General features: G+C 37.8%; 1 protein-coding gene across 1 annotated transcript; it reads right to left on the reverse strand.

Moving 5' to 3' along the window:
- Positions 1–4,422: 4,422 nt before the first annotated feature.
- Positions 4,423–7,581, reverse strand: LOC130746153 (probable serine/threonine-protein kinase At1g01540). Its single transcript, XM_057598701.1, has 7 exons — positions 6,838–7,581; positions 5,933–6,037; positions 5,737–5,859; positions 5,475–5,645; positions 5,197–5,326; positions 4,892–5,101; positions 4,423–4,800 (listed from the first exon to the last, which is right to left on the reverse strand). The coding sequence occupies exons 1-7, from the start codon at positions 7,374–7,376 to the stop codon at positions 4,639–4,641; spliced, it is 1,440 nt and encodes a 479-aa protein (XP_057454684.1). The 5' UTR covers positions 7,377–7,581; the 3' UTR covers positions 4,423–4,638.
- Between the last annotated feature and the right edge of the window lie 5,065 nt (positions 7,582–12,646).

A 12,646-nucleotide genomic window follows, 5' to 3' on the forward strand; every position in this document is an offset into this window, starting at 1 on the left:
ATCTTTGTCTCTGTCACTGTCATTGGCAAACCGGGTTAATCTCACCACCATGTCTACTACACGTGATCTTGTTGATGGTCCAAATCCCATTGCTAACTCGGAGAATGTTGTAGAACCTAGAATTCATGCCACGATTTCATACGACAATCACGATCACAAGCATAACCACCATGACAATGGCCTCAATCTCAAGATGATTAAGCGGGGGAAATATTACTTGAGTAATGAAAATCTGCCCACATATAAGTATCTGTTCGAGTTTTGTTAAGAAGAACTGGAAATTTTTTGTTCCTATATCAATAGTTGGTTCATTTAGAAGAATGAAGAAGTTCACTCAAGATCATTCATATTTCATATATTGTTGTTGCACATAAAAAATCTCCACTGCTCATAGTCAGTGGAAGGTTAAGCAGGCCAATCCACTCTGTTTCATTAAAATTAGAGATCATAAGTTACATAATGTTTTGATATAGAATTTTCCTCAAGAGTCAAGACTATTTAAAGGAAAGTAGTTAGAAGATATTCCGTGAAGCAGAACATAAATAAGATAACAATTCATGACTTGTCCTCTACTTAGAGGCGGTTGAGAAAGCTTTGAAAACCAAACCAGGACTTTGCAACTATTAAAGTCAAGATGATATTTGTTGATAATGTGACTATAACACCTGAAATGAAATTAAGAGGACATATAGAATTGTTTTTTATTCTAAGATATTGATGCCTTTGTTTTTAAATTAGGATAGTATTTGTAATTCCTAAAATCAATGTTACATTTAAATTTGAATGTAAGTGTATTTGAAATACTCTTAGTGATTTGATTTTGGATCAAATTTATCTCATTTTGTTAGTAGATTTATTATTTTACTATTATGCATTTGCTCTACACATAAAGCATACAATGATCAATAGATTATCTCATTCCTATTACAAATTTTCTACCTACATTCATTGATAAAAAAACCCAACAACACACTCTGAGAAACCAGATGGATTTCGCGTAGGAGTGGAAGTAGGTTAGGCATCCCGTCAAGGGGCCGTGGCTTGGCCCATTTATTAAAAATGCTAGACTTAGGATTTTTTAAAAAACATAATTAACTAATAGGGTTGGCTCAGACTATCAAAAAAGTTTGTTTAGCTTGATAGATCGGCTTGTTCACATACGATTATTGCTAATAATATAAGTAAATGCAAATACAATGATATGTAAATGTTCTCGTAACGATCTAGGGATCCTTTGATCTAGGGTTAGAATGATTGTTATCAAACAAGAAGAGAACCTGCCTTATTGAGTCTTGGGTCTAGCCTTTTATAGTGGAGTTAAACCCTAATTCTAAGTTTATTACATCATGAACCTTACACTTGCTTAATAGACCTCACATCTGGCGCGACCCAAACACAGATATATCACCCTAATCATTAAGGGGACTTGCCTCGTATCCTATAAATTCTCTAGAACTCCCAAGACTAGGGCACTAGCTATAGGGTGTGGCGCCCTCCCCAATCCAGTAGAAAGACCTATTAGTCCGCTGACATATTGACCTCTTTTTTTGGTCGAAACATACTTGCCTCTTTATGTGAACATTTTCTAGTCAATAGACTTTTGAACAAGCTAGTAAGTCAAGTCAAACCGTCTAAAAGGTAAGGTCAGACCTTAAAATCTGGCCTGACAAGCTACGGGTCAAGCTTGGGCCGCAAAATTAGAGTGAAGACCAAGCTTAAGCCACGACTTAGTTCCACCCCTAATTCCGCTGAGAGGACGATTAAAAATTTAATACGAATGTTGCTGGACAGATTGAGAATCGTTGGGGAATTGGTTATGTTGAAAGCTCAGGCATCAAATATGGTGTGAATTTTGCTGCAGAAATGGGTTTTTATGAGCTTGAAGTGGAGACAGACTCCCGGGAGAATGCTCGTACGCTTTAGTCAAGCTTGAGGAGCAGCTCTTATTTTGGATTCATTATTCAAGATTGCCTATGTTTAGCTTCCCATTTTCAAGAGATTTGTTTTAGTCATTTGAAAGAATTGTGTCTATTTAACTGATTTGGCTAATTTACATAGGGCCCGTTTGGTGCGACATATAATATAAGGCCTGATAGTATAAGACCTGATAGTATTAGGCCTGATAGTATAAGCCCTGATAACTTTCTTATACTATCCAGCGTTTGGCCATACTCTGTATAATTTACCATATCGTTTAAATTAATGCAATTTTATATTTAATGAAGTATTGAATAATGATATATAATAAAAATCAAATATGGAGGTGATTATAACAGTGGTGGCGGTGGTGATGGAAGTGGTGGTAGGTTGGTGGTGGTGGTGGCAATGGTGGTAGGTTGGTGTTGGTGGCGATGGTGGTGACAGTGGAGATAGGTTGGTGGTGGTGGTGGCAGCGATGGTGGTTGTGGTGGTGGCGATGATAGGGTGGTGGTGGTGGTAAGGCGGTGACGGCTACGGTGGAGGGTGGAGGCAATGGTGGTGGTGGTGGCGATAGGGTGGTGATTGTGGTGTCAGTGGTGGCAATAGAGTGGTGACGACGATTATGGTGTGGTGGTGATATGGTGGTGGTTGTGGTGTCGGTGGTGGCGGTGGTGGTGGTGGTGGCGGTGGCAGCAACACCGGTGGTGGTGGCAGCGATGGTGGTTGTGGTGTTGGCGACGATATGGTGGTGGTGGTGGCGGCGACGGTGGAGGGTGGAGGCAATGGTGGTGGTGGTGGCGATAGGGTGGTGGTTGTGGTGTCGGTGGTGGCGGTGGTGGCAATAGAGTGGTGACGACGATTATGGTGGTGGTGGCGATAAGGTTGTGGTGGCGGCGATTATGGTGGTGGTGGCGGTAGGGCGGTGGTGATGGTAGGGCGACGGCGGTGATCGGGTGGTGGCGGCAATACCGGTGGCGGTGGTGGTGCAAATGGTGGTGTAAGTTGGCAGCAATGGAGGGTGGTGGTGATGGTGACTTATACGTCACAACCTTATCATGCCTTATCCATCACTCACATGATGGATTAAATAATACGTCATTTTAACGTATAAGGGGACTTTGATGGATAAGCTTATACAATACAATGTCATCACCAAACAATGGATAAACTCATAATGTATTGTATAAGCTTATACTATCATGCCTAATACAGCGTGTCAAACGAGCCCATAGTTTATTTTCCTTAATGCATTAACAATTTCTTCAAGAAAGCGACTCCGGAGATAAAAAAGAGTTTATAAAAGATACTTGTCTCTAAGTGATGCTCCTAACATTTATAGGAATTTTTTGGAGAATGCAAGCGTTGAGACTCTTCTTGTACAAATGCCAATTTTATGTTTGAGAGTTTATAAAAACGACAATGCAAGAAAGATGAGAATATGCAAAGGAGCAGGCCCACTGGTTATAGAAGAAGTCAATTTTTTTTAAAAAAACTGGATAATTGATTAAAGAAAATAAAAAAGCCATAGAGGCCAGTATATCAGCTTGAATCAAAGATTCTACTTCCGGCGGAACCTCTTCAATCCAAACAGAATTCTAGAATTTTGAAGAGTTCTTGACCGAGTAATCAGCCACAAAATTGCCGGACCTACGAACAATAGACAACTCACTAATGAATCTTAACAAAACTGTCTCACTAAATTATTGCTGACCCAAGTAAAGGTGAGGTTCCAAAGCAAATAGAAATATATAGATGAATAACAGTCAATTGAGTGAAAAATTGATTCTCCTCATAAATAATTTCGGTGAGTAGGTATTTCCTTTCAAAGTTGATTATAGATCCAAAATGAAGCTTAAAAAATCACTTTTATCATAAACATATAGTAAAACATAAATCACTTCACATTCAACTCACTTTTATCATAATCAATTTTACTAAAAACAACTCTACCTACAATCAATTCTGATAAGACTCATTGAAGAATGCAACAATAGACAAAAGGTGTCCCCATGCCACGTTCACAATCAGGCAACTATCAGTGCCGGCTATCAGCAATCTATGCACAGAGCATGTTATGTGGTATTCTGGTGTTTTGATAGTGAAACCTAAACACCACCAAATTCATGCCTTCCATTTGGCAAAATCTAAGCTGAATGACAAAAAATGCAGATACAGTTGGGATCGATCAACCGGCTTGCAGGTCCACTCCCCACAAGCATCCAAACAGTGAATCTGGCAATGATGTTTAATGCAATGAAAACTTTCCCATCAATGTAGCTGGATGGTAGGCTAAGTGCTCAAGGGTATCTAACCCCATAAAGTGCCAAGTGTTTCATCTTATGATGGACCAGAGTCCAGAATGCAATGCTAAAAACAAAATGATGCAGACAGTGGGAGTTGATAATAAATTTTGAACACCAAGATAGGAACTTGATAATAAATTTTGAACACCAAGAAAAGTACTAATTTTAATGCAAAGCTTATCCTACATTGTCTTACAAATAGAAAGAGAAATAATTTTGATTTTTATAATAATGAATCAGAGTATACAAGATTACAAATGAATTCCAATTTAAGGTAGGTAGGTGGCAATGGGGAAATTTATGCAAATAAGAGGAAGGAAAAAATGATTTCTTGTTTCCTCATTGAGGTAGAAATAAATATTGGCAAACTAGTAACCAAAAATAACAAACGCATTGCTTTTCAACTAACAGACTACTATCTTCTCAACCTAGTGGGCAGAAGGTTATGTCTACTACTGTCATCTTCACTTTGATCAGTAATATCTTCAGCTACCCGATTTCTATCTAAACTTGAATCCCTACGCTCACGTCGATAATCACGATGGGAATGAGAAGATTCTCCCCCAATCCTTCGTTCCTACAGAGTGCAGACAGCAGGGTAAAAATTGATGAACAACAGAGTATTAACAATTTTGAATGTAAAGTTGAGATGGGAAAATGAAACATACATCACGGAATAAGAGGTCGTCAGCTTCAAGCATGTGGATAACATGTCCTATTTTAGGCCTCTTTGACGCGTCAGGGTCAACACATCGAAGAGCAACCAACAGGGCACGTTTAAGAGCCTTTGAAGATGGTTTCTCAGGAAGCTTAGGATCAACTACTTCCTCGGATTTTCGATTACCAACCATAGTTTTCAACCACTCAATTAAATTAACCTGCAATAATTTAAGCTTTCACAGTTAAGGGGGAAAGAGAGAGAGAGAGAGTACTGCATCGATAAGTGTAAATGTTGTTGGCGATGGTCTCTAACCTCTCCTTGCGGTCTACTATAATCAACAGGACTTCTCCCAGTGATTATTTCCAAGATAAGTACCCCAAAGCTATAAATGTCACTCTTCTCAGTTAGCATTCCAGTGCAGGCATACTCTGGTGCAACATAACTGCCGAAAGAGAAAGGGAGAGAATCACCTCTATGGACCTTAAATTTGAGAGTAATAAAAACTACTAGTGCATTGCACTCATAAAGGAACTGAAACTAATTGTAATTGGTAAGAAAGATGGGTGAATGCATAGCTAAATGATACAAACCCAAATGTCCCCATCACTCGAGTGGTGACATAGCTGTGATCAGAATGTAAAAGCTTGGCAAGCCCAAAATCAGAAACCTTGGAGTTCCATTGGCGATCAAGGAGTATGTTACTTGATTTCACATCTCGGTGAACAACTTTTGGCTCAAGACCCTCGTGAAGATAAGCCAATCTGAAAAGATACACGAAAATCACTGTGATCAAAACCTTTCAAGCGTCAACATGGATGCTGATGAATGCAGATTAGATCATGAATATGGTACCCTTTTGCTGTGCCCAATATAATGTTCATCCGGATATCCCATGTCATAGGGCTTACAGATCCAACATCCCCATGCAGCCATTGCTCCAGATTGCCATTATCAACATATTCATACACAAGCATCCTGTAATTTACATCCATAACATTTCAGATTCAATGTTAAAAATTAAATAAATTGAAATAAAAAATAAAAATACCTGTATGCCCCCTCAACACAGTATCCGAGCAGCCTAACAAGATTCTTGTGCCGCACACGGCCAATTACTTCTACCTCTACTTTAAATTCTCTCTCGGCCTGGCCCCTGAGGATGATCAGTTAAACATTAAGTTCTCACTTCTAAGAGAAACCAAAAAACAAGATCAAGACCACAGAACCTCCATTAAGTTGTAGCAACAGTTAGTGATGAATTTAAAAAGAAAGTGAAAAAAACCAACCATCAACCATGAATGGCATCACAAAACTCATGACAAGTGACAAATTATAAATTCAGTAGTATGGAAACAAGGGATTGAAAAAAAAAAAGAAGACAAGGATAACATCCAACCGAAAAAAAGGATTGAAAAGTAGAAAACAGTAGCAAGAGTAAAACACAAGAAAACATTAGCATACAATAAAGAGCCAATTACTGCGCAGGATAAACATCATCGTCGCTCAAGCAAACACTTTTGACTACCTCAATCCTCCCTCTGATTCAAAATATCATATTTTATACATAGTGATCATGAACTTTTCAACCTCTGGCAAGAAATTAAGAAAACCCAGTTTCTATAAAGTTGAAACTTCAACAGTAAGAAACCAATACCTAAATAGCCGGTTTACGTTTACACTTTTGACTATCACCTAATATTCTTGCACAAATTCAGAAACCAAGTAGAGCCAAATAACATGATAATATATTCTTCCATGACAGAAGAAAACTGAAACACTAAGAAATCCAATCCTGAAATTATTTTATAAACTTTCCCTTTTACCCTTTAATCTTCTCAACAACATCATTACTATTATCTTAATTAAGTGTACAGAGCAATGAACAAAAACAATGAATTGAATGGTTATGGTGAAAATTAAAGATGCAAGTGAAAATGAAGAATAGTAACATACTTGTTATTCAGAAGATTCTTGACAGCAACCTTGGCACCATCAGGGAGCAATCCACGGTAAACGATTCCATATCCACCTTCTCCAATCACATTCTCCTCACACAGTCCATTGGTGGCAGCCTCCAGCTCCCTGAGCGTATACCACCTCCCCCACCCAAGATGCGACACTTCAGGGCCCACACTCCCACTCCCAAACGACGATGCCGTTTCACAGACGCTGGCAGTCCCCTTGCTCTCGCCGCTGGTGGAGGCATGGTGAGGTTTGATGGGGTCGATGTGGATCTCTGGCAAAGTGGGGATGTGGACGATCTCCTGGATTTCCTTGGAGACGACGGGGGTGGCGGAGGGAATGGCAGCGGCGGCGGAGGAGGTTTTGGTTGTGCGGCGGCGGCGGCGGGTGAGGCAGAGAGAGAGGAGGAAGAGGGAGATGACGATGAGAGAGCCGACGAGGATTCCGATTACGACCCAGAGGTGGAGGCCGAAGATTGAGGTGCGTTTGGAAAGCTCTGTGTCGACGAATGCGGCGTCGTAGACTGACATGGTTAGGAAATGGATGGTGGCATTGGGAGGGTGAGATCGGAAAGAAAGAGTGAAGAGTTGAAGATGGAGGTTTTTGAATCGAAATGGAGGAGAGAGTGTGTGTTGAGTGAGATAGTGAAGTAATAAATGAAAGGTTCTTGAGAGAGAGAGAGAGAGGCTACGAAAAACGGAGCAAGGAAGCTTCGGTTTGTTGTTGTTGTTGTTGTTTATGAGAGGGGTTTTGTTTGTTTTGATTCTGTTTTTAGAGAACCGTGTTTGGTGGGAATTAGATTTCACACACCATCCATTAGAATTGTCACCCTCACTAAAATACTCCGGAAGATTAAGTTTTTAAGTGCTCCAGAAGTTAAACTTCCGGATCGTATCAGTTGGTTTATTTACTACGCACTTAAATTTGGCACCCTCATTTTTAAAGGATTTCGGAAGTTTATCTTCCGGAGCACTCCAGAACTTAATCTTCCGAAGTATTTTAGTGAGGTAACAATTCTAATGGATGAGGTGAGAAATCTGATTCCCGTGTTTGGTTGAGGTGAAATAAAAACACATGATCATTTTTCAAAAATTTGGTTGGAATTTGATATATATAATTTAAAAATATTTATCTATTTTAATTTTTAAATATATCGATTCTTATACTGTTGCAAAAAAGTTGAATATTTTAGAATGTTCCATTAACATGTACATTTATAAATTACCTCTTTACTTGGTGGGAAAATATTGGGTTCTCCCTAATATGCACCACTTTTAGAGTGGTGTAATTTTACACCACTTACTTTAACCGGTTATAGCAGGTCAACACATTATTTTTTTAAAAAAACAATATCATCAAAAATTTGTCATATATTCAATTTTTTTTTAAAATGTGTTCACCTGTTATAGCAGGTTAAAAAAAGTGGTGTAAAATTACACCACTATAAAAGCGGTGCACATTAGGGGTCACCAAAATATTGATCTTCAGACTTTAATTACTTGTTTGGTGGTTAGGATAAACATATAAGATATGATAAACTCATTATATTTTGTTGTAATCTATTGTTTGTTGCACCAGTATGGTCATGTGAAAGGTACCCTGCATCAATTTGAGTACCAACGTAGCAAGGTGTTCTATTCTACTATCTAATAGAACTCCTGCGACAATGGGGTTTGGGTCTTCAATACACACAATAGGCTTAATTTCATTTTGAGCCCCTGATGTTTCATAAATGTGTGATCTGCACCCCTGTGTATAAAACGTGCGGTCAAGGTCCCTGACGTTTCTAAAACGTGCGATTAACGCCCTTTTGTTCTGTTGACCAAACGAAATGCTGACGTGACACTTATTTAATTTCATAAAAAAAATCATTTTTCTAATAAAAAATAATAAAATATTAAAACTTAATAATAATAAAAATTAAAAAATCTCTCAGACTCTCACTCACTCACACTCGACCCTCTCTCTCCCTCCTTCATGCTTCTTCTTCTTTCATCTTCCTCCTTCCATGGCTTCCTCTACCTCACTCACCCCAACCTCACCCCACAACCCCAAATCTCTCTCTCTCTCTCTCTCTCTCTCTCTCTCTCGATCTCAATCTCGATCTCGCTCTCGCTCTGGATCGAAGAATCAATGATCACAGAACCTCAATGGGTCTGATGGTTCAGATATGAGAACCAAGAACCACCGCATGCAACCATAGCTCGCGGTTGAGGGGGTCGGTTTGAAGTCAAAGAAAGCTTTTCTTTCCATGGTTGCTTGATCTAAGTTGCAAGGCTTCGATCTGGAGAAAGTGAAGGGGTTTGTGGGTTTATGAGTTCCTTAGTTCTGGGTTTTTTATGAAGATATGTGGGGTTCTTCAGATTTCTCTAAATTCCGTTTTTTATGCAATTCATAACCTTTTTTTTTTTACCAATTCATAACCTTTTTGGTCAAGGGTTATTGAGTTTAGAATCTAGTATTTGTTCGGGGTGATTTTGATAGGTTTTGTGTGTAACTAGGTATGGAGCTTGAAGAACATTACATTTTTTGCTACTGCTTCAAGATAAGTAATTTGAAGAACATTAAATTTTGATAGGTTCGTGGGTAATTTTGTTTCGTTCTTTGTGGAGTTCTTTTTAAATTTTTTTTATTTTCAGTGGAATTGGGGTGGATTTTGAGTTGTTTGGTTAGGTGGGTTTTGGATGAAGAAGATGAAATGAAGATGATAAGATTAAGGATAAATTTTTGCTTTGAAATAATTTTTATTTTTATGTTTTGAAATAATGTTAATTTTATTTGAAAAATAAATTTTTAATTAATTAAATAATGCCACGTCAGCATTTTCCGTTTGATCAACTGAGGAACCAAACGGATTTGGACGGAAGGACGTTAATCGCACGTTTTAGAAACGTTAGGGACCTTGACCGCACGTTTTATACACGGGGGGTGCAGATCGCACATTTATGAAACATCAGGGGCCCAAAATGGAATTAAGCCTTCTCTTTTATAGCTCAGAGCCACATTCCACCAGCAAGCTATCAAGATCAGGGCCGGCCCTGGGCCTGTGCAAGCAGGCCCACAGCCTAGGGCCTCCAAAATGAAGGGGCCTCAAAAAAAAAATTGAATACTTTTTACAGCGTTTTTCTTAAAAAAGCGCTGTAAATAGTCCATCTTTTACAGCGCTTCATACCGCTGTATACTATTTTACAGCGGTTAGAGGTCCGAAGCGCTGTAAAAGGCCTTTTATTGGTTTAGTGTACCTATTAAACTTTCTCCAAAAAAAAATTTAGGGGTCCATTTTTATTATTAACCCAGGGCCTCCAAAATGTCGGGACCGGCCCTGATCAAGATTACAACCCAGAACACAAAGAACCATCCATTCCTCTTTCCCATTTTTCCCGTTAAACAACAACAACCAAACCTCCATTTCTTCTCAAGTCTTGATCTCCCACCACAAGAAGAGGAGCAATAACCCGAATTTTTTAGAAAAAAAATCCAGATTTTCAAATCAAACCCGTCAACATTAAGATCCATAACCAAAGCCAGAAATCTCACCCAAACCCAGAAGTGACGGAGGGATGAATTTCAACTAACCAACATCGGCACCATCTTTCCCTTCACTAGTTGACCAAAAAAGCCCAAATTTTCTGTTCACCTTCCTCCTCCATTTTTACGGAATCAACACTTTGCAAGAGAAACCCAGATTGAGTGGGAGAGAAGCAGATGTGAAAGAAACATCAATGGCCATCAGAAGTAGACAAGCAGATCATGAGCCCTTCTTCTTGGCTAGATCGTGAGCCCTTCCCCTGCCCCTCTCTTCAACCCAAATTGCGAACCCTTCTTCGCCTCTGAAGCAACCACCACCATCCATCTTTTAACCCAGATAATGTTCGACGAAGGAGAGCGGTGGTGGTACGACGTATTGTGGTGGTGGTGTTTTGGTGAAGCCGTGAAGGAGACAAAGGCGGAGAAATTGGATTTTTTTTTTACTTATTTAGTTGCTTTAGGGCCGTTTGGTATACCTTATAGTATAAGGATTGATAGTATAAGGTCTGATAGTATTAGGCCTGATAGAATTAGTCGTGATATACTTTTAATACTATACAACGTTTGATAACACACTGTATGATTTATCATTTCATTTAAATTAATATAAACTTATGTTTTGTTAAATATTGAATAATGATATATATTATAACTAGGTCCTAGAGTGTCTATATCGAGTCTTGTGTGCTTATCTATCATTTGCAGGTGTATAAGATGAAGTGTTTTAATTTGATGTGGTTTGGATGCGTTTTGACATGTTTTTGTCACTATTCTTATTGCTGATTTTTCTATGTTTATAGCATGTTTCTGTGGTCATAAAATTATGAATATGACCTGCTTTTCCTTGAAACTTGTTGGTTTATTTTCCTATAATATTATTCTTGAAGTTGATGTTATTTTGTGCATGATTTAAGCATTATATACTAGCTTTAAAATTGAAGTAGGTTAGGTTTCTCATAACATAATTTTGACTTGAAAATTGGAGATATGACTATGGGTCACGAGTTTGTTGGTTGGCTAATTTGAGCATATGAGGCTTGAAACTTGGAGTGACAATGTGATGGTTATTTATCCCATGAGATTATCCTACTTCGCAAAGGTGTTTTGAATTATTGAAGTGGTGATGTGGTGGTGATTGTCTCACTTGATTGTCCCGTCTTAAGAAACTTATTTTGATCAATCCTTTGGTAGGTGCATCTCAAAATGTAAACAACATCTCAAACCACACTGAAGTTAGTATTATGCGGTGCAATAAGATGCACCTACCAAAGGATTGATTAAGTTTCTTAAGACGGGACAATCAAGTGAGACAATCACCACCACATCACCACTTCAATAATTCAAAACACCTCCGTGAGGTGAACAATCTCATGAGACAAATAATCATGACATTGTCACTTCAAGTTTCAAGCCCCATATGCTCAAATCAGTCAACCAACAAACTTGTGACCCATAGTCACATCTCCAACAAATTTTCAAGTCAAAATTATGTTATGATAAATTCAACATACTTCAATTTTTCAGCAAGCATATAATTTATATATCATGCTTAAATCAAACACAAAATAACATCAACTTCAAGAATAATATCATAGGAAAATAATCCAACATATTTCAAGGAAAAGAAAGTCATATTCATATTTTTTTTAAAGTGAATTGAATTTTATTAATATAAAAAGCCTGAGCAAAAGAGCAACTCAATCATATATTTGTGATAAGATAAATAGCCCATGCAATATGCAACCACGTCCTACCATTTATGCTCATGAACAAGGAAGAAATAGTAAATGATTCTCTAGTGAAAGGGGGGGGAGGAATTCGACCAAAAGGAAGAAGTAGATCAAATTTCTGAATGAAATACTCATCATAAAGATCCCTATTTATAGGAGAAGGAAAAGAAAGAGTTCAACCCCTAAAGGCTCATGATAGACAAATAACACTAAGAGATAGAAGATAAGTTTTGTTTCTTCATCTTATCACTTATCATCAACCAATTTTCTTATCTCTAAAAAATAATTCAAATAATACTAGATTATCTTCTAAAAATTAATATTCTTAATTAATATTCATAATTCATTTTCCACAATTAAAACCAACCATATCTCTTTATTCAAAATCATATCTAGTCAAAAGCTAAGTTAGAAAACAACACCTCTAAACTTAATCCAAATAATTCTAGATTACTTCCTAAAATTCAAAATTTATATTTTAAATCCATATTTTCAAATTAAATTTAGAAATTAAATTAATAAATTAAATTAATTTTTTAAAG

This window comes from Lotus japonicus, chromosome 3 (assembly GCF_012489685.1).
Source record: "Lotus japonicus ecotype B-129 chromosome 3, LjGifu_v1.2".
In the NCBI taxonomy this organism is placed as follows: Eukaryota; Viridiplantae; Streptophyta; class Magnoliopsida; order Fabales; family Fabaceae; genus Lotus; species Lotus japonicus.

What these genes read in the sequence shown, in the direction of transcription:
- LOC130746153 (XM_057598701.1), bottom strand. Translation starts at nt 7,376, where the DNA reads ATGTCAGTCTACGACGCCGCATTCGTCGACACAGAGCTTTCCAAACGC. An exon ending in AAGAATCTTCTGAATAACAA is followed by an intron (nt 6,038 to 6,837) that starts GTATGTTACTAT and finishes GATCATCCTCAG; the next exon opens with GGGCCAGGCCGAGAGAGAAT. An exon ending in ATAGTAGACCGCAAGGAGAG is followed by an intron (nt 5,102 to 5,196) that starts GTTAGAGACCAT and finishes AAATTATTGCAG; the next exon opens with GTTAATTTAATTGAGTGGTT.